At 36.0% G+C, this 22835-nt stretch overlaps 2 protein-coding genes across 3 annotated transcripts; both read left to right on the plus strand.

Moving 5' to 3' along the window:
* Positions 1-1385: 1385 nt before the first annotated feature.
* Positions 1386-1922, plus strand: LOC122012210. The gene has a single exon (XM_042568674.1). It carries the CDS (start codon positions 1415-1417, stop codon positions 1748-1750), a length of 336 nt encoding a protein of 111 aa, XP_042424608.1. The 5' UTR covers positions 1386-1414; the 3' UTR covers positions 1751-1922.
* A 17928-nt stretch (positions 1923-19850) lies between these two features.
* LOC122038337 (mediator of RNA polymerase II transcription subunit 6-like) lies at positions 19851-22552 on the plus strand. 2 transcript variants are annotated; one of them, XM_042598037.1, is made up of 5 exons: positions 19851-20170; positions 20265-20439; positions 20552-20621; positions 21253-21362; positions 22170-22552. In XM_042598037.1, exons 1-5 carry the CDS (start codon positions 19899-19901, stop codon positions 22344-22346), a joined length of 804 nt encoding a protein of 267 aa, XP_042453971.1. In that variant the 5' UTR covers positions 19851-19898; the 3' UTR covers positions 22347-22552. The 2 variants fall into 2 exon arrangements, with proteins under 2 accessions (XP_042453971.1, XP_042453972.1); XM_042598038.1 differs by having other exon boundaries at positions 22200-22552.
* Positions 22553-22835: the final 283 nt, after the last annotated feature.

The raw sequence follows: 22835 nt of genomic DNA on the forward strand, positions 1-22835 counted from the left end.
TTTTTAAAAAATAAATAATTTAAAAAAATAAAAAAAATTAAAAATATAAATTTTAAAAATAAAAAATTTAAAAAATAAATAAAAATTTTAAAAAATTTTAATTTTTTTTAAAAAAATAAAAAATTTAAAAATTTAAAAAAATTTAAAAATTTAAAAAAATTTAAAAATTTAAAAAAATTTAAAAATAAAAAAATTTTAAAAAAATAAATAAATAAAAATTAAAATTTAAAAATGTAAAAAAATATAAAAAAATATAAATATAAATAATATAAAAAATAAAAAAACACATAAAAAAGTAAAAAAATATATCGGAAAAAGAAAAGTAAAAAAAAATTAAAAAATAAATAATAATAATAATAATAATAATATTATTATTATTATTATTATGTATAGTTGGTTTTGTAACTGAGGGTAATACGGTAAAATATTAAACTAGGATATTCATTAAAACCTTCAAACAAACAAGTTTTTGTTGTATTACCTAGGTTGAACCAAACAACATTGGTTATGTTTTATTCCCCATAACCTTGGTTATGTGATTACCAGGTAATCACATAACCAAGGTTATACATGATGACTTGAACCAAACGCACCCTAAGTGTCAGAGGACCAACACTGAAAATCCTTTTCCAACCCAACACTAACAATATTCTTTGTCTTACAGGACCCCACGTGAAGTTTTCATCTAGTTAAATATAGAGTCCCATCTTTAATTAATCATCTTCTTAGTTTTTAGACGGGATAAGTTACTAATTAGCACGTGTGGTTCTCTTATGCCTTGTTTATTACGGAAGAAGTCGTCAATTTTTTTTTTGGTTAAGTTGGCACGCCGAATAGATAAATTAGAGGATACAACTAGGCAAACAATGGAAAGAGAAAAGCAACAATAAAAAAATGTGGGAGAAAGGGAAGATTTTTTTGGGAAAAAATAAATGTTTTGGATTATTTTACATGATACCCTATTTTACAACAATTATTAGCTAGAGTGCACCTGTTGATTACATATACTTTACTGAGCTTTTTCATGGAAATTCCCATCGAACGAATATTATAACATATACTCTTTTTTTTTTTACATTAATTTCACATGCATTTGCCAGAGAACCTTGACCACCACACCATGCAAAGCAATGAAGAAATAATGAAGTTAACTTGATAGAAAGAAACATCTAAATCAAGGGGACAGCCAAATAGCTAGCTTCTTCGATCGATCACACTTTCCCCTGCTAGCTATCTATCACTTTCAATAAATTGACAAATAATGGCGAACAAAGTGAGCATCGATTCCCTACCCTAACTTGTCCTCCACTACACCTCCATCTCTTCCCATCCATCCATCAATATATATATATCAAAACTAACAAGTAACTTATTCCTTCATCAGGGTTCGTCGTCGTCGTCGTAGTAGTAGTGTATGGCGTTTGCGCATGGGTATGTGCTGCCGCAGAAGGAGATGAGCGCCGGCGAGTTCAGGGCGTGGCTGAGGCAGTTCGACTCCGACCACGACGGCCGGCTCACGCTCGACGACTTGCACCGGGCGCTACGTAGTCTGCATGCATGGTTTGCATGGTGGAAGGCACGGCGAGCCATGAAGCAGGCCGACGTCAACAGAAACGGACTCATCGATATGATGAAGAGAAGCAATAGCAATGGCGACGACGACGACGAGGAGATGAACAGGCTGATCTCGTACGCCAACCAGCATCTCCACATGAAGATCTATCAATATGACTCCTCTTCAAGCTGTTAATTAATTAATTAATTAAGACTACTATTTGATTAATTTATATATTTGCATGCAGTGCCTCTGTATAACATAATGTCCTTGACTACATTTGGGTCTTCTGCTTGTTCTAATTATTAATTTATGGTGGTGTGTTGTATATTTTTGAGTGGTATATATGTCTGTAGGTATAATTAGTCATGTGCTTATATATGTATCTTATCTTTATGAAATTTGTGTGGATATATATATTTGCACCATAAATGCTTCTATATGTTTTAATTATGTAATAAACGGTTTCTACTTTAACCTCATCATTTTTTATTTTATTATTATCCTCACATGGCATTAAATATTATAGTACTATTATTTCTTATTAAAGAGGATAACTACTGGATTAATTGATAATTGTTTTTTCAATTAGATTCTGAAATTGATTTGCGCGTCATGCGGCGGCCCCTTCAATTCCGGCTTTAATCAAACGATTCTAATATTCCCGATCTCTTGATGCCTTGATTCCTGTAATTTCCATGCATGGAAAAAATTAAAGGATATAAATCTTTATATATAATCTATAAAAAAAAATGTGGAACCGTCACATCAGCGGCCCCCCTAGAGCCGGTCCCACGGATATGGAGGGAGGTAAATGCAGGTACACAGGTGGAAAGTGCATAGCGGAGACGTTAACCCCAGGCAGTGACACCCCGGGGATCGACCCCTGGACCTTTCAGCCACAGAACCATGCACTCCCCATCTGTGCTACGCCCTGGGGACTTTATATATAATCTATAAAGATCCATACGAGTCTTGACCTAACTGTCCACCCTTTGATTGAAGAATCCACCTAGTGATAAAACAATATTATACTTTTAAGGAAAGAGAAGAGAAAGAATGGAAGTTCATATAAGAATACTTTTGGAAAAATTTAGGTACGATCTTATATACAGTAGTGCATATATTTAAAAATACCTTTTGCATTTGTAGATCTCATGGTTTATGGATAATTGTTCAGTTTAAACTTATTCTTTTACAACTAAAAATTTGATGCACCCGTTGTTGTTGAAATATAAAACTTCACAGAATAATTTAAATGGTCTATGTATACTGTCTATTATGCACAGTCCTGTAATAAAATTTCATAATCATATTCCATAATTTGTACGTCTCGTAACATGCTACGGACTTTGCTTTCATGTTGGAAGAGGCCATAAGATATATTGTTTGACACTCTTCTAAGAGATAACTCCCTCAGTTAATGTAGCCTGATGTAAATTTCATACTATTTTAGCATCTAATAAAATCAGAATTAGTATATCCAATGATCTCTAGCTATTTGATTTCCGATAGATGAGCATGCAATCCTTTATATTCTCTATATATAGATACTCCAAATTAAAATCCGTTTGGTTTTTTAATGGCCTAGATTACTAAAGTATCTACATAACATCCGTAACATATCGAATATTTGAACACGTACAAACCTAAACATACATTAGACTCCCTATGAATGCATAAAAAAATCTTCTCTATCTTTTTTTTTTCTCAAAGTTATTCTTGGAGCATACGAAATTTGTCTCTCTTAGCCATAGGGGTATCACACGGTTTACAATTTTGCATGTCATATCTTTTGAAAATCCTTTCAATTTAGCTCTTTTGTGATAATGCATGAGATGGAAGATATTTGGTGTATTTATATTTCTAACACAAAAATGTATCATCAAGATATTTTATCTCAAAATTCTTAGCTAGAAATTTCTTAATTTCGTGAAACAAATATGTATTAATCATTGTTAACAAGTAAAATATCATCAATATATAAGAATAGAAAAATCTACCTACTCCCACATCACTTATGGTATTTACAATCATCATTCAAATTCATCTCAAAATCAAATGAGAAGATCACTCTATGAAATTTGAAATGCCATTATATTGTTGAGATGTTTGCCTGAGCCCATAGATTTTTTAAGTTTGTAAACTATATTATTTGAATCTCTTGACACGAAATTTTCTGGTTCCATCATATAGATTATCTCATCAATGTACATCACCATTGATGAAGATGATCTTTACATCCATATGATATAACATAAGATCGAATGCGCCACTAATGTCATTATTATCCTAAAAGCCTCTTTCAAAGAAAACAATGAGAAAATATTTTTATAGTCGATGCATTATTTTTGTATAAAGTCTTTCATGACAAAACAAGCTTTACACCTCTTCACATTGCCTTTAGGATCCCTCTTAGTCATGGGATATGCATAAAATTTCTAACCCCTTGATCTTTTAGAGTACCCAACAAAATAGCAACTCACCGTTCATTAGGTCTTTAAGATCGTGCTTCGATTGGATATCCCTAAATGTTTAAGTGTTTAAAACTCAGCTTCTTATCCGCCAAAAACTCATAAGGGGGTTTGTTAGTTGCTTTAATTGGAACCCTATTACGAATATATGCTCCAGTGTTAAACACTTCCCCCTAGAGTGATTTCAATAAGGTACAGTGACAAATCATACTCCCTACTATTTATTTAAGCATTCCATTTCGCCTTTCAATGACACCTTTCATAGTGGATGAACTTGATATGGTGTATTGTGGGACAATATCCTATTCCTTTAGGAACTTAGTGAAAGGTCTTAAAAGTTATTCACCTGAATCATCATATCTACCATTACCATGATCTACTTTGATGCTTTTGATCCTTCTATTGAGTTGATTTTCAACTTCAACCTTATAATTTTTAAACATATCCAAGGACTAACTTTTCATGAATGAGATATAAGTAGTCATCATAACATGAAAAATTATCTATGAACATTATAAAATATTATGACCATTCCAAACAACTGCAAGAATGACCCACCAATATTTATATGTACAAGTTCTAAGACACCTAAAGTCATGTTGGCTTAGTTTGTTTCCCTTTTAAATAGTTGACACAAATGTCTAAATCTGTAAAAATCCAAGGGTCTAGAATTTCCTTCAAATCTCTTCATTCTCCATATCTAGAGATATGACCTAATCTCTTGTGTCATAATGTAGCGGAATTTTCATTTGTTAATTTTCTATTTTATCTTGTGTACTTAATTATAGTGTTTCATTAAATGAAACAATAATAACAATCAAGTAAAAATTATCATAATCAAATATAGAATTGGTTCCAATAAATTTTGATTCATGAAACAAACTAAATTTTTTATTTCTAAAAGAACAAGAATAACCAAATTTATTCAAAGTAGAAATAGAAATCAAATTCCGTCTAAAAGATGGTATAATTATAGGGACCCTGAGGTAGTTTGATGTGGTCAACCGAGTTAAGTTAGGGCCTGTGTGTATTTGATGTCTTATGTCTAAGTGTGCAAGAACTTAGGAGCACATGAAGTCGAGCAAAAGACATTGTTAGCGAGAAGAATGACACTGGAAAGATTCGACGGGCTCGGTGCGTTCAATGGATAAGGTACTGCGGAAGAGTACGCTGGCGAACGAAAGAGGCGCCCGACATTTTTAAGGGACGAAAAGCTGGAGCGGAAGCTTACTCAAGAAGAAGGCCGGAAAAAGAGTTTATGTGAGCCCTATTATAAATGGCCGAAATTACCCAAGTGAGCGGAAGATAAACCGGTCAGTCAACAAGAAGTTGACTGTCTGGACGCCTAGACAAAGTCCAGGCTCATGGATCAAGTCCAAATGCCCGGACCATTCAAGCGCTTGGACCAAGTCCAGACGCCCGGACCGTCCAAGCGCTTAGACCAAGTCCAGGCACTCGGACAGTCCGAGCGCCTGGACCGCCCTGGGTAGTCTAGGGCACTTCCTCGACACGCCCTTGTTGAAGGTGTTTCGGGCCCTCGGAGTTATTCCAGACCCCCGGACCAGATAACTTTTATCAACACCAACCATTACGAGCTATTACAACGTGGATAAAGTTTTATCCACACCCAAGCGTCCAGAGCCCTTCTAGGCCACCAGAGCTGTCATGTCAACAAATGGTCAGATTCAACAATATACTATAAATAGAGCACTGGTCTTAATAGCTCAAGACAACACTTTATGTACTTTGAACTACATCTTTGTTTTCAAGTTCTGTGCTTCCAACGCTTGTAAGAGGCTTCTCCGCCTACGACAAAAGGAGAATTTGATTAGTGCTTTCAATATCTTAGATTAATAACCTCCCCCGTTGTAACCAAGTAAAAATCGGCAGCATCTTTTAATTTATGCATTTTAGTTTATTCTAATAAAGCGGTTGTCTTAATTAAGCTATAAGTTTCGAGAAAGGTCTATAGGTCTATTTGCTTTTCCAGGGCAATTCATCTCCTCTTGTCGGTCGGTCGAGGACCTACAATAATAAATGTTTTGTCAAGATCCAAATAAAAATAAATCTAATATGTTAGGTAGACTTATAAGATTAGACTTGTTTGTTTGTTTGCATGTTTGTAAGTATGTTTTGTAGGAAAGTTGAAAGAAATATTGGAGAACATATGAATGCAATCAGATGTAGATGAAAGAAGATTGGAGTGAACCAGATCAAAGCCAGTCTGAACCAGATCAAAATCAGTTCAATTGATCGGATGACCTCGAGCAGCCAAACTCGAGTTCGAGGTCTAGTTTGGGTGAATGATCTTGTTCAATTGATCAGAAAGGTTTCGATCTACGGATAAACCTAATAACGACAAGATCACATGGCTAGGTCGTGAAGAATTTGGTCATGGGAATCAGGTTTGACCAAGTTTGGTAGACCAAACGAGGTTTATAGGTCAATCGGAAGAGTCCTATAAATGAATCTCAAGATTAGAGTGCAAATAATCAATCTAATACTCAAAGCTCTTCAATTCATTTTGCTCTAAAGGTGGGTCGAAGTTGTGTGATAGGAGACTCCAAGACAAGTTTGAGGCACTCAGGATCTCCAGGGGCGATAAGTGATTTTATCTATTAAGCTCTTCATTATTATTATTATTTCTTATTTATGCTTAATACAAAACTGTAAGGGATTTCTCCCCCTCTGAAAAAGTTCCAAAAAAGAGATAACCTTAGTGGATAGGCGTTTCTTGTACATAGGCCTTAGAGTACTAACTCTAGGGGTGACAACTAAGTAAAGCTTGATGTTGTATTCTTGTCTTTCTTGTCTTATATTCTAATGTGTACTAACCATAACAGAAATGAAAGAATGATAAAAATGAAGAAGGCGACACATGCTATTCACTCTCCTCTTGCGCATCCTAACAATTCGACATTTTCCATCTCCCTCTTTTCAACCGAGGTACTATTATCCATAAAAGGTGGGGGAGGATTAGCCCTTAACTAAGGTTAAGATCTATAACTCCAAGGGTGTGTTGGTTTAATTTATCATGCATAACGTTAGTTATATGATTAATAGAAAATCAATACATAACTAAGGTTATAGGAAATAAAATATAACCTAATAATATTATTTAGTTTAACCTTTGGAATACACTAACCTCACCATAATCGTCCTTAACAAAAACTCTTCTACCGCCATTGTAGCCACTTGCAAGGCGTCCAGGTCCCCTTAAGAAAGGGCTGATCACTTTGGCCTAAACTGAAAGGGTCTAAACCCATTGAGCAAATCGTTCCTTTGTAGTTCATCACAATCTGATGCGGTGGCCATGGTGGAAGAGGAGACAAAGATGAGTCTTCGTAGTAATAAATATAAGTAGCCATGGGCGATGAAGGGTGAATATAGATTAAGAGCTCTGGTTGTCAACGATGCTCTTCGAAGAAGAGTGGACTGGATGAGTGCCCATAACACTAGGGTATTTTTTTTTATCCAAAAGGGAAAAAATTGGAGGATAATTTTGAAATTTTTTTTATCAACCCTGGAATCACATAAAATCTCACACTTTCAAAGTAATCACATTTCAAATTACATCATCCATTTGTTGACTTGGCCGACATGCTCAATGATTTGAGAATCACTCATTACTTGAATCAAACATAATTAAATAATATAACCTTAAGTAAATAACTAAGGTTATCAACAATAACTTTTACCCGGCCCAAGGCTATTAAGAAATTTTCTTTCCATGATTTTAAAATTAGAGTCGTTGGAATGAAATTGATATTGACAGGTATATTAGCAAGATTATTGACAGCTGAAAAGAATAACAAACATATATACTATTATAAGCCTTAAATAAGAATGATAAAAGTACATTCAAATAAAGATATTAGATAGTCCATTAATACTAGACATCGCTTACACGTGTTGTATGTGTAATATAATGTATGAATATGTATAAATTAGTACCTAGATTTATAAATTGGCCAAGAAAGATATACTTTCTAACGTCGTCGGTCTAAGGTATTTATAAAAGTTTCTCTGCTCACGACGTTGTCAATCCTAAGATGTGAGAATAAAGAGAACTATGACAATGTATATTTTTTATATAAAAATAATTAGAGAAAATTACTAATAAACCTTAAAATTATTTTCAGCGTGAAAAGAAAAAAAAAAGATATTAACGTAATTTAATTTTTGGTTTCACTAAAATTAGTTATTAAAGAGTCCATATTCTTAATTAAATAGTAAATTTTATATAAAAATAACCAGAGAAAAGTACTAATAAATCTTAAAATTATTTTTAGTGTAAAAAAATAAAGGATATTAACGTAATTTAATTTTGAGTTTTACCAAAATTAGTTATTAAAGGGTCATTCTTAATTAGATAGTAAGATTTTATTTTTGAATAAAATATTAACTGAGTGATATTTTAATGTATTTGATTCAAGTTATCATGTTATATGATTACTACGAGGAATAAAATATAATCTAATATTGTTTAATTTAACTCTTGAAATACTCATTTTGATAAAAAAAAAACTAGAAGAAAAAATTGGAAAAGTTTTTTTATTAACTCCAAATTAAAATTACCTAAAACCTCACATTTCCAAAATGATATATTTCAGGTTATATCCCCTATTTATTAACATAGTGAGTATGCTCCATTATCTAAGAAACATTATCAAATAAAATTATATAGCATAACCTTAGATAAATAATCAAAATTACTAACAACAAACTTCAACCAAATATATCCTTAAAAAAACATGTCAAACAATAAATCTTCCTCTGATTTATTGTTCACATGAAAACTAAATAATTGCCATTCATTTATTATCACAAGTGTATTTGCAATTCTAGTAAATATTAACTTTCTTATAGGTCGGTTAAATACTCACATAACTAGTAACACACAACCGTTTATATTTTAAATAAATTAATTTCTACAAGAGGGATCACTTTGGTGGTATATTACTTCTAGGGGTGAGCAGTCAATCCGCCAAACCGATCAACCCGCTTATACCGACCCGAACCGAACCGAAAAAAAATGATCCGCCGGATATAGGGCCGGATGTAGGGTCCTAATATTGCATTATCTGATCTAGTAGGGTCGGATAGTGTTTTATCCCAATAACCGAACCAACCCGATCTGATCACCCCTACTTGTAACAACTAATGTTGATAAGCTGTTACACGTTGTAGTAACTACTGCCGATAAGCTGCTACACGTTGTAATAATTATTTTCGATTAGCTGGTATAACGTGTAATGAGTAATGTCTATTATCATTTTAAAATTTTTTATTTTTTTTGTTATATTTATATTTATATTTTATATTTCATTGGATATAGGGTCGGATATCCAAATAACTGATAACCCGTCGGATATTTGAAACATAAGAACCGCCGGATATAGGGCCAGATGTAGGTCCCAATTTTGCATTATCTGATCTAGTAGGGCCGGATAATTTTTTATCCCAATAACCGAACCAACCCGATCCGTGATCATCCCTAATTACTTCAGTTAAGTTATCTATATATGAACATACCGGTATTCAAATTTAAAATTATATCAGAATTTTCTTTAATTAGTCAAATTTTCAGTAGTCAACTACGGAATTCACCTTCTGTCCGTTGACATATGGACAATCAGCTAAAGTCAACTGCACAATCTATTGTGCACAGTTCGTCCACAATGGTTCAGTAAGCCAGTTGTGTTGGATATTGGGGCCTTAAATGGACCAAAACAATTTAGAGGAAGGAAGCCATCAATTGTTGAAAGTCGTAATTGACTTCAAAATTGAAATCTACGATTCGCGTAGATAGATTTAGACTATTAATTTGCTCAAAACCGATTAAGGATGAATGAGAAATTAATGTTTAAAATCAACCCAAAATAAAATTTGTTATTCATTAATAAAGTGCATAGGAGAATAGTCCCACATCGAAAATTTTCGATGTGTATTCTCTACTTATTAATGAAGATGTGTTAATGGAGTTAACACAAAAAATAAAAGGACAGGTGACCCCTTGGCCCAGGGCGAGCAGGTGCTCGCACCTGTGAGCCCGCCACCCGCCACCCGCCACGTGCGCACGTGCGCACGTGCGCAATGAGCGCTTTGTTGCAGTGCCTGCGTGGCACTCGGGTGACGTGTCAGGCTCTTACCTGACGTGGCAGCGCCTATGCGGCATCCTCGTGGGCAAAGGGAGATGACTGGACAGTTGACTTAGGGAATGGATGGCTACCGTTGATCAACGTTGATCAAATAGATATGATGGATCGCTTGTGATGCGATCTAGAGCGTTGGATCGCAAAGAGTAACGATCTGACGGCCTGGGATGAGGCTTGATCTGAAGCATCGAATCAATGGATCCAGATCCGATGGCTGATGACAATAGGCGGGATCTGAGGGTCACAACTCCTCAGATCTGATGGATGAGATTGAAGTGGGCTTGGTGAATGGTTACAACCCTTCAGAATAGATGATCTAGATTGATCCAGCCCAAGGAACACATCCACTCACCCAAAGGACACTCAACCTCTTCGTTCAGTATAAATAGAACCCTCCAGATGATGGAATACTCACTCAATCTTCTCTTCTCTTCCTCAAGCATTCATCACATCTTGTGCATTCAAGAGTCCAAGAAGTCTACTAAAGGTTCGCTGGTCTCGGAAGTCGGAGTGCTACGATTCCGAGATGTTCGTCGTCGTTGTATCTTGAGAACGAATTGCAACAATCCGTTAAGCACCGTAGCGGAGCAATATCGTTTACGGAGATAGTGTCGAACACTAGCCTCGACGATCAGTTTGCATACTCTAGAAGCTACCCGGAGGCAACAGCCGTAAACGATATTTCCTGCAAACTGATATGGCTACCAACGACATTCCGACCGTCGTTCCGACCGCCATTCCGACAACCATTCCGCACGGAGAAAAGTCGGAGAAATTCACCGGAACCGACTTCAAAAGATGGCAACAGAAGATGTTGTTTTATCTAACAACGCTAAACCTTGTACGGTTTTTGCACGAAGACACGCCAGCCGCTACGGAAGGAAGTAAGGCTGCTAGCGATGCGTGGTCTCATGGAGATTTTCTGTGCCGCAATTGTATACTCAACGCCTTGGACAACACGTTATATAACGTATATTATTCTCTGGAGATGGCAAAATCTTTGTGAGAATCCCTTGAGAAAAAATACAAGACCGAAAATGCTGGATTGAAGAAATTCATGGTCGGTCGATTTCTGGATTTCAAGATGGTGGACTCAAAAAGCGTCTCATCTCAAGTCCAAGATATGCAATTAATACTGCATGATCTGGACGCCGAAGGCATGAAGTTGAACGAGACATTCGCAGTTGCTGCGGTAATTGAGAAGCTCCCTCCGTCATGGAAGGATTTCAAGAATTACCTAAAGCACAAGCAAAAGGAAATAGGGCTGCAAGACCTGATCCTGAGGCTACGAATAGAAGAGGATAATCGAAAGTTATCCGACTCCAGAGGAACCAAGCGGACTATAGACGAAATGTCCAACCTGGTCGAGCCGAACGCCAAAAAGCCGAAGCAGTTCAAAAGGAAGGCTCAAGCAAAGAAGTTCAAAGGCTCCTGCTACAACTGTGGAAAGGCAGGACAACTATCCAAATACTGCAGACGCCCAAAGAAGCCAACCAAGGGGCCAAAGGATGTTGCGAATCATGTCGCAACCTCTCTTGAGGACTTGGATCTCACTGCGGTTGTATTTGAAGCCAACTTGGTGGATACCAACCCGAAGCAGTGGTTCATTGATACTGGAGCAACTCGTCATATCTGTTCCGATAAAGCGATGTTCTCCAAGTATACTCCGATAAATGGCAGGAAGCTCTATATGGGTAATTCCACGACGTCGCCAATTGTTGGATTCGGGAAAGTTGTTCTGAAGATGACGTCCGGAAAGGAGCTAACACTCATTGATGTACTCCATGTTCCCGACATCAGTAAGAACCTAGTTTCTGGAGCGGCATTGGTAAAGGCCGGATTTAGGCTAGTGTTCCAGTCAGACAACTTTGTACTTACGAAGAATGGTGTCTTCGTAGGAAAGGGGTACCTAGAAAAGGGTCTATTCAAAATGGTTGTAATGCCTGTACTCCGAAATTTTGATGGTAATAAAATAAATGCTTCTAGCTATGTTGTTGAGTGTTTTAATTTATGGCATGATCGACTCGGACATGTGAATAATAATACTCTCAAACGTCTCGTCAAATTAAATTTATTACAAAACGTCAATGTTGACGGAACACTCAAATGTGAAGTGTGCGTGGAAGCGAAAATGACGAAACTACCTTTTCATTCGGTGGAAAGGACGACAACTCCTCTAGAGTTAATACATAGTGATCTATGTGACTTGAAATTTGTGCAAACTAGAGGAGGTAAAAAATATTTTATTACTTTTATCGATGACTGCACAAAGTTCTGTTATGTCTTTCTTTTAAGAAGTAAAGACGAAGCCCTAGAGGCGTTCAGAACCTATAAAACAGAAGTTGAAAACCAACTTGACAAACGAATTAAAATAATTCGAAGCGATAGAGGTGGAGAATATGGTGCACCGTTTGATGAATTTTGTACAGAATCTGGCATTATTCATCAAACAACGGCACCTTACTCACCTCAATCAAATGGTGTTGCCGAACGTAAAAATCGGACACTAAAAGAAATGATGAATGCCTTGTTGATAAATTCAGGCTTACCTCAAAACTTGTGGGGGGAAGCAATATTATCGGCAAATCACATTCTCAACAGAATCCCTCATAAGAAAAATGATAAAACTCCATATGAACTATGGAAAGGCCGCGAGCCATCAAACAAATACCTGAAAGTGTGGGGGTGCTTGGCAAAGGTCGAAGTACCTAAACCAAAGCAAGTAAAGATCGGACCTAAAACGTTCGATGCAATATTTGTCGGATATGCCCATAATAGTAGTGCATATCGTTTCCTAGTTCACAAATCAGATATTCCTGATATACATGTGGGAACAACCATAGAATCTCGAAATGCGATATTCTTTGAAAACGTATTCCCAAATAAAAAGGAAAACGTTGAAAGTGATAACAACGGAAGTTCAAACAAAAATGACGTTACCGAACTTAGCTGTTATAAAAGGACTATTGACGATCAAAGTGAAGAGCCACGTCGTAGCAAACGGGCTAGAGTTGAGAAATCGTTCGGGCCAGATTTCATGACTTTCATGTCAGAAATGGAACCAAGAACATTAAGTGAAGCTCTCTAGACCCGATGCTCTAATGTGGAAAGAAGGCATCAATAGTGAAATTGAGTCTATCATGAATAATCATACTTGGGAATTAGTAGACCTTCTTTCTGGTAATAAACCATTAGGTTGTAAGTGGATACTAAAACGTAAGTATAAAGCTGATGGATCAATTGACAAGTATAAGGCCAGACTTGTAGCCAAGGGGTACAAGCAAGAGGAAGACCTTAATTACTTCGATACATACTCACCGGTGACAAGGATTACGTCCATACGAGTGCTAATAGCCATTGCAGCACTGTATGACCTTGAAATACATCAAATGGATGTTAAGACTGCATTCTTAAATGGTGAGTTGGAAGAAGAAATTTATATGGAGCAACCCGAAGGGTTCATGGCTCCTGGAAATGAGAAAAAGGTGTGTCGACTTGTTAAGTCGTTGTACGGACTTAAGCAAGCGCCTAAACAATGGCACGAAAAATTTGACAAAGTAATGCTGTCAAACGAATTCAGAATAAATGAATGTGACAAATGCATTTATGTCAAAAACACACCTGAAGGCTATGTAATTGTCTGTCTATACGTAGACGACATGCTAATAATGGGCAGTAATCATGATGTAATCATGACTACAAAGAAAATGTTGACCAGAAATTTTGATATGAAAGATATGGGTCAAGCAGATGTTATATTGGGAATTAAAATTCTCAGGACATCAGAAGGGATAGTTTTAACACAATCCCATTATGTAGAATCTGTATTGAAAAAATTCAATGCATACGATCTCTCTACAGTGAAAACACCTATGGATCTAAGTCAACACTTAGCAAAAACCCATGGTGAGACCATATCACAGTTGGAATATTCTCGGATAATAGGCAGTTTGATGTATCTCACAAACTGCACACGTCCAGATATTGCCTGTACGGTCAACAAACTAAGTCGTTTTACGAGTAATCCAAACGACACCCATTGGAAAGCATTGATGCGAGTTCTCAGATATTTGAAATATACTATGAACTATGGATTACATTATGGAAAATATCCCGCTGTATTGGAAGGATATTGTGATGCTAATTGGATATCAGATACAAAAGACTCCAAATCCACTAGTGGATATGTATTCATGATCGGTGGGGGAGCAGTATCTTGGAAATCCACTAAGCAGACTTGCATTGCTCGGTCAACTATGGAATCCGAGTTTATAGCACTAGACAAAGCAGCTGAGGAAGCTGAATGGCTGCAGAATTTCTTGGAAGATATTCCTAGCTGGGTGAAACCTGTGCCTGCCGTACTAATCCACTGTGATAGTCAATCGGCGATTGGAAGTGCACAGAGTAATATGTATAATGGGAAGTCACGACATATACGTCGTAGACATAATACCATTAGGCAGTTGATCTCGAATGGAGTGATTGCAATCGACTATGTTAAGTCCAAAGATAATTTGGCAGATCCTCTAACGAAGGGGTTGAGTCGAGATCAAGTATACTGCTCATCTAGAGGAATGAGATTAAAAATCTACAACTAAAAACGACTGTAGCGGTAACCCAACCTTGTTAACTGGAGATCCCAAGATCTTGGTTCAATGGGACAACGAAGTTACAGAAGTTGTGGTCCAGCACATTAAATAGTTTATCTCTATCCCAATCCTAGGATGAATTTGTGCTGTCCTACCTCATGTAGTGAGGTTAAGCTTATGCTTTTAGTGACTTCTATACCTGATAAGGTGGAGTATGGTAGGATACTCTTGATAAAAGTGTCACCTATGTGAGTGTGAAGACAGGCCGCTTCAATGAAACACTCATGAATCCAAGATGGTATCCATGGCCAAAACGGAACCAACAATGAGAACCTAAACTAGGTGAGATAGATCTCTGTGTGGATGTTATTGTCTAAGTATACATCAACAGCTGAGCAGTTCAAGACATCACGTTCACTGCGCAGCCTAGTATACTCGATAGCATTTCACTACGGAAGGTTCAAAGCCACAAGCTACCTCTCCCGATGCAGTGACTTATCGATTGGACTCTTGAAAAATGTCAGCATGCATACACGCATTGCATTAATTTCCATTCATGTGGGGGATTGTTGGATATTGGGGCCTTAAATGGACCAAAACGATTTAGAGGAAGGAAACCATCAATTGTTGAAAGTCGTAATTGACTTCAAAATTGAAATCTACGATTCGCGTAGATAGATTTAGACTATTAATTTGCTCAAAACCGATTAAGGGTGAATGAGAAATTAATGTTTAAAGTCAACCCAAAATAACATTTGTTATTCATTAATAAAGTGCATAGGAGAATAGTCTCACATCGGAAATTTTCGATGTGTATTCTCTACTTATTAATGAAGATGTGTTAATGGAGTTAACACAAAAAATAAAAGGACAGGTGACCCCTTAGCCCAGGGCGAGTAGGTGCTCGCACCTGTGAGCCCGCCACCCGCCACGTGCGCACGTGCGCACGTGCGCAATGGGCGCTTTGTTGCAGTGCCTGCGTGGCACTCGGGTGACGTGTCAGGCTCTTACCTGACGTGGCAGCGCCTATGCGGCATCCTCGTGGGCAAAGGGAGATGACTGGATAGTTGACTTAGGGAATGGATGGCTACCGTTGATCAACGTTGATCAAATAGATATGATGGATCGCTTGTGATGCGATCTAGAGCGTTGGATCGCAAAGAGTAACGATCTGACGGCCTGGGATGAGGTTTGATCTGAAGCATCGAATCAATGGATCCAGATCCGATGGCTGATGACAATAGGCGGGATCTGAGGGTCACAACTCCTCAGATCTGATGGATGAGATTGAAGTGGGCTTGGTGAAGGGTTACAACCCTTCAGAATAGATGATCTAGATCGATCCAGCTCAAGGAACACATCTACTCACCCAAAGGACACTCAACCTCTTCGTTCAGTATAAATAGAACCCTCCAGATGATGGAATACTCACTCAATCTTCTCTTCTCTTCCTCAAGCATTCATCACATCTTGTGCATTCAAGAGTCCAAGAAGTCTACTAAAGGTTCGCTGGTCTCGGAAGTCGGAGTGCTACGATTCCGAGACGTTCGTCGTCGTTGTATCTTGAGAACGAATTGCAACAATCCGTTAAGCACCGTAGCGGAGCAATATCGTTTACGGAGATAGTGTCAAACACTAGCCTCGACGATCAGTTTGCATACTCCAGAAGCTACCCGGAGGCAACAAGTTGAATGGAAAGTCTACCGTGCACGGTTCGTGTACAGCCAGTTGAGTAGGTTAATCAATTGATAAATTTACTATGCAGTGTTTATACACAGCAATCAAGTGTATGCTTACATGGGTTGATCCTGATGAATCGTGACTATGGTTACATGCATTTGGTGTTTTCCTTCACGGTTTGCAATTAATTTTACATATCCAATCAAAATTGGCAGTTGCAAACTAATTTTTACAAGTCCAAAAATAAAAATAAGATAATGTAATCAATGAAATTTTTATTTGGAAAGACAATACAAAATTATCAATGGATTAAAAAATGGCTAAATTTTCTTTTGATTTTTTAAAACCTTTTAAATGATAAAATCCCCTAGAAATCAAATTGTGGAGTAATTAAGAAACTAATAATGCAATAAAATCTTCAAAACAAAATAGATTAGGCATAAAAATCGAATATGATTGCTCTGATGATCTAAATATACTTTTTAATGATTAACACGGAGACTCTCATACCACTTGTTAATTAGAATAAGAATTAAATAATATTTTAATGAAAATCATTGGATATAAAACTCTAGATCTTTTGTGTTTATTAATCAATAATTATGTGAAAGTGCACCTAAATCTATAATACTTAATAACCTTTTAGGGTGCTGGTTCAAGTTATCATGTATAATCTTGGTTATGTGATTATCAGGTAATCACATAACCAAGGTTATGAGGAATAAAACATAACCAAATATTGTTTGGTTCAATATAAGTAATACAATAAAAACATGTTTGTTTGAAGGTTTTAATGAATAATAAAAATAATAATAATAATAATAATATTATTATTATTATTATTATTAATTAAACTCTATTCTATGTTACTATATTTTCACGTTTTTTTTATTTTTATATATATTTTTTTATTTTTTTATTTTGTTTTTTAATGTTTTTAAATTTTTATTTTTTTACTTTTTTATTTTTTTAGGGGTTTTTACATTTTTCTATTTAAAAATTTTTTTAATGTTTTTTTAACATTTTTTATTATTTTTTACGATTTTTCTATTTTTGAATTTTTTTAATGTTTTTTAACATTTTTTATTATTTTTTACTTTTTAATTTTTTTTACGATTTTTCTATTTTTTAAATTTTTTATGTTTTTTTGTATTTTTTAAAATTTTTAATGTTTTTCTATTTTTTTATTTTTTTTGCTTTTTTGCTTTTTTGTATTTTTAATGTTTTTTCTATTTTTAAAATTTTTTTATTTTTTAAAAGTTTTTTTTACCATTTTTTATTTTTTTATTATTTTTTTAAAAAATTTACGTTTATTTTTTTTTTATTTTTTATACTTTCCATTCTTTCTTTTTGCATTTTACTTTTTTCATATTTTTCTTTTATCCGAGGATATTTTAGGTAAAAAAATTCGATAACCCTGGAATCAAGAAAAATCTCAATTGTTCGATTCCTGGTTGCATGCACCTTTTGCTGACGTGTCGGGCATGAAATATTACTCGGGAATTATCGATTACCTAAATCAAAAAGGGTTTTTGTTGATAACTTTAGATGGATAATTAAGATTATTAAGATAATCTTCAATCAAACACACCCTTAAAATCATGCAATCGATCTTCGAGATCAACATGATTCCCTTAAGAGGTTCTTTCAGTGCTCTCTCTCACAATGAAATTCAAAAGATAATAGATAACAACTTGTGTAATTCGGAAATCATAATTAACCTCTTATTTATAGAGATAACCTATCTATTATCCTTTCATATTTTTTCTATTTTGGCTCATCATGAAAATAGGAATCACTCATTTGACTAAGTTTGGTTAGGAGTAATATAATTAAACTTATAATAAATTTTATAATGTGATTATATTACCATATTTAGTAATGTAATGTATGTAATTTTAGATTATAAGGGTGATTATATTCTTTTATTTGGTGTCTAATATTTTTTATAAGGAATGTAATTCATATTATTATAAAATTACAAAAATATCTTGCGATTTCTACCAGAGGTCGCCACCGTACCTCTATCGGAGGTAGTGGTCGGCGGTCGTGGCCGATGACGGTGCTCGGAGGTGGTCGGTGGCGGTTGGCCGGTGACCAACGATGGCGGCCGACCGACGACCAATGGCGACGGTTGTGACTGGCGGACGACCAGTGACCCGCAGCGGAATGGATCGTCGATGATCGGTTGATGCAAAAAATGAACTAGGGGTATATTTGACATTTAAATTTTAGTTAAATGATGACTTTGTAATATAATCATATTACATGATGTTTACTTTGTAATCCATATTACAAAACTTCATTATCTTTTGTAATTTAGATTACATTACATTATAACTTTAAAACTGTACCAAATAAAATAATTAATTTTATAATATAATCTTGATTACATTATAAGTGCATCTACATCAGTTACTCTATCTAAAATTTTACTCTAAATTTTGGATAGTATAACTAAAAATCATATGCATCAGTTACCCTATCCATTCCCTAAATTTAGATTTGATGAATAGTGATTCTCTAAATTTAGATAATGAAACCTCTATCCTAAAAATAAAATAATATTTTTTTTAAATCTCTCTCTTTCCACTCAATCTTTTCAATCTCTCTCCTTCCATTCATTTCATAAATATAATAATAATAAATAGAAGAAAGAGAAGAAAATAATAAAAAAAAATTAAGGATGATAAAAATTTTAAGGTATTTGATGTAGTATATAGTGAAAAGTAATTATCTAAATTTAATAAAGTGGGTCATTTATTCTAAATTTTAGATATAGTAATAAAAAAATTGATATTGATGCTCTAAGGAGGATTACATCGGTAACCAAAATGTTTACATATACTCTATGAGATATATTAAAATTTAAATACTTAAAACTTTAATCCATCACTTTAATTGGATTTAACCATGATAATCTCCCATATATAATTATACGTTATATTAAGGATCCAACGTATATATTTTTATGTATAATAAGTAAAAAAAATGGACGGCCCGATCTCACACCTCGGCTATCAAATAAATCTAGACAGCACAGTTTAATACATCCAACGTCATTGGTTATTAGAACTCCAAGGGCAGTCGAAAATGCTCGTCATAAGATTTAAACTCTCGTTATATAAAAATCGCCCTTACCGTTCAGTCGGCGTTTACCACTGCACCATCCCAATACCATGGGGCACGCATGTATAATCTGTTAAGATCCATACAAGTCTTGAGATGGAAGAATCCGGTTAGGGAGGAGTCTGACGGGCTTGAGGAAGTAAGAGGCGAAGATTTGACTAAGGAGGGCTGCTAGTGTAAAATAGGCCGTTAAGAAGGCCGGTTTATTGGGCCGGGGCAGAATTGGTTTTAGTGGTCCGGATCCTCACCCGTTTTATTTGGCTGAAGGGTTCGAATCGATCGTACTCGTCGCGTGGGACAAGAGGAGGTGGCCATGGCAGCGACGCCGCTCCCTCCGGCGATGCAAGGAGGTCCTCCGCAGGAAGTGGGGAACCCCGGCGTCGTCGCTTCTGACGGGATGCCGCAGCCTCCGGGGACCGACATGACCGGGATATGCTTCCGCGACCAACTCTGGCTCAATACTTACCCCCTCGACCGCAACCTCGTCTTCGACTACTTCGCCCTCTCTCCCTTCTACGACTGGTCCTGTAACAACGAGCAGCTGCGGTCTCGGTCCATTCACCCGCTCGACCTCTCCCATCTCTCGTTAGATGAGATCCACTTCGGCTTCGTTTGTTTCCTTTTCTTTGACCTAAAGGTCTCGCCTTTGAGCTGATTGTCTGTATGCGTGTGCGATCAGGAAGATGACGGGGACGGAGTACGCGCTGAGCGAGGTGATGGAGCCGCACCTGTTCGTGATCCGGAAGCAGAAGAGAGACGGGCCGGAGAAGATCACCCCCATGCTCACCTACTACATCCTCGACGGATCCATCTACCAGGCGCCGCAGCTTGCTAGTGTCTTCGCGTCACGGATTGTGGGTTCTTTTCTTTTCTTTTCTTATCTTTTTGCCCTTTTTACCTTCTTCGAAGTTGCCGGAGCTGCTTGGCCGATGGCATATTAGTCTCAAATTCACGTTCTTGCTTCAGGGAAGGGCGCTGTATCATATATCGAAGGCCTTCAATACCGCAGCCTCGAAATTGGAGAAAATTGGTTATGGTATTTGGCTGCTTAACTACGTTTGCTACTCGTTTATGAAATTGTAATCATAGATAATTTGAACTACTCTAGCTACAACTACAGGAGCTATTTGAAACCTTAGCTACATATAGGATTGGATATGGTATTTGGCCGAGTACCTATTCGTTCTATTGAAACCCTGGATACAACTACAAGAACTATTACATTTGGAATATTACCTACAAGCTCTGCTTGCATTTTGTAACACCTTAACTATGAGTGTGCCATTTACAAGCAACTAAAACCATTGAATTGAGTTACATGCTACAGCATGCCCACTTGCAATTTGAGGCCTTGCCCACTATTTTACACTAAGCTTTTAAATATTTGAACTTTTCAGTCAATTATGTTCTTGTTAAACTATAAGAAATATCTTGTTCCTGCTCTATGTTTTTTTTTTAAAAAATAAAAAAAAATGTTTTTATATAGTCATTATCTAACGTGTTTGTTATAGTAAGAAACACAAACCTGCTATTCTTCTAGGTTTTATGACTTCAACTTTCTGAAGCTTCATAAATGTGATGCATAAAATTGTTACTCAAAAGGTGTTTAGTGATGATGATTGCATGTTTATTTCCATGGGAAGCTATCATTTGTATTTGCCTTACAGCTGATGCTGAAAACGAAGAGCCCAACTCAGAATCAATTAATGGAAAGGAGGCAATTGACCTCAAGGAACTGAAACGAGTTGATCATATTCTTGCCACCTTGCAGCGCAAGGTAATTTATCTTATTATGGATAAATATTCCCATACGAAAAACAAAAGAAATGAATTTTGGATCTGAGAACTCACGCCATAGGATAATTTGTAAACATTGGAGAAAATACATAGCATTTGGATAAGATAGGATTTATTTATAAGTTCTTTTAACAATGTTCAGAAAACATTCTGAATGTTTGTCGAGCTCAAGGGTAAATTTTCTACCTACATTTGAATTGTTAATGTTGGGAAGTTTGACTTACGGCATAACCCTAAATATAGCTCAAATGAAAACTTAGTGGGATACCAACCTTTCTTTGCATAATTGGCATGTAGACAAATAACAAAAACAACTTGTTTACTTGGGTAGATGAAAAAAAAAAGAGCTGGGAAAAGGAGCTGTAAAAAAAAAAGTTCCCTCCCCCTCACTTCTCTCCGATTCATACATCCAAGCAAACAAACCAAAGAATGTGTTTTATAATTATGTAAACCTTGCAACAACTAAAACAAGAACAATCCATGTCTTGTGTACTTGACACGTGGGTATTTATTTCCATTGGGTTCAATTTGCCCCTCGCAAACAGTGAATGCTAGGAACTGCATGAGAATTCCTATGTTTAACTTTCCTTTACAATTATAATGCTTATGGTTTCTAGCATGAAGTTACATTTCCTCGAAGTTAATTTGATGCGATATAGTAGTTGTACCTTATCCCCTCCAAAAGGAATAGTGGTTTTTCTCCATGTCTTGGGTTTCATGGGGCCTCTTTCCATCTAAGCATATTTCTGCCCTAGCTTTGCTTTAAATATTTTGTTTTACGTCAAAGGAAATATCTTCGAATTCTTGGATAATGCAGCTGCCCCCAGCTCCTCCACCGCCGCCATTCCCTGAGGGGTATGCTCCATCGGAGATGGAGAAAGACTTGGAGAAACGAGCTTCAGAGCAGCCAACATCTGTTGACCCAATAATTGACCAAGGTCCTGCGAAAAGAACTAAATTTTGAGGAGCATTATATTGCAGTTTCAATTGATGTATTGTCATTATAGATTTATTTATGAATTTGAAACAACATCGTGATGGGTGTCCCAAGTTATCATTTGTTCCATACCACAAGTGGCGGCCATTTCTTGTCATGTATTTCCCATGATGTAAAATTCTTTTCACCTATAGATTAAGAAATAGTTTCTTACCTGGTCAATGAGAGTTAAATGATTAGGTTCATCTTAAACGTTTCTCACTGTTCATCCTCAGATTATGTGAAATGAGGTAAATCATGGGTCATTTTATTATCGACCATTAGCAAGTGGTTAGAAGATGTTTTGTTTTTTTGAAAGCATGTCTGTCAAGAATTGATCTATGCCCCCAAGTATTAGATCCCATTCAAGGTTCTTCCCATAAAGGGTTGTAAAAAAACTTAACCAAGCTCTACTTTGTTGAGGTCCAGTGTTTCATCTCATTTTTATTCCATTCTAATATCAAACAATTACAAAAT

Source organism: Zingiber officinale, chromosome 1A, assembly GCF_018446385.1.
Source record: "Zingiber officinale cultivar Zhangliang chromosome 1A, Zo_v1.1, whole genome shotgun sequence".
In the NCBI taxonomy this organism is placed as follows: Eukaryota; Viridiplantae; Streptophyta; class Magnoliopsida; order Zingiberales; family Zingiberaceae; genus Zingiber; species Zingiber officinale.

Bases quoted from the DNA above. Each gene is read 5' to 3' on its own strand.
- LOC122012210 (XM_042568674.1), top strand. From the start codon at position 1,415: ATGGCGTTTGCGCATGGGTATGTGCTGCCGCAGAAGGAGATGAGCGCC.
- LOC122038337 (XM_042598037.1), top strand. From the start codon at position 19,899: ATGGCAGCGACGCCGCTCCCTCCGGCGATGCAAGGAGGTCCTCCGCAG. The intron at 20,440-20,551 runs GTGGGTTCTTTT...TTCTTGCTTCAG, and splicing joins GTGTCTTCGCGTCACGGATT to GGAAGGGCGCTGTATCATAT. The intron at 21,363-22,169 runs GTAATTTATCTT...TTTACGTCAAAG, and splicing joins TTGCCACCTTGCAGCGCAAG to GAAATATCTTCGAATTCTTG.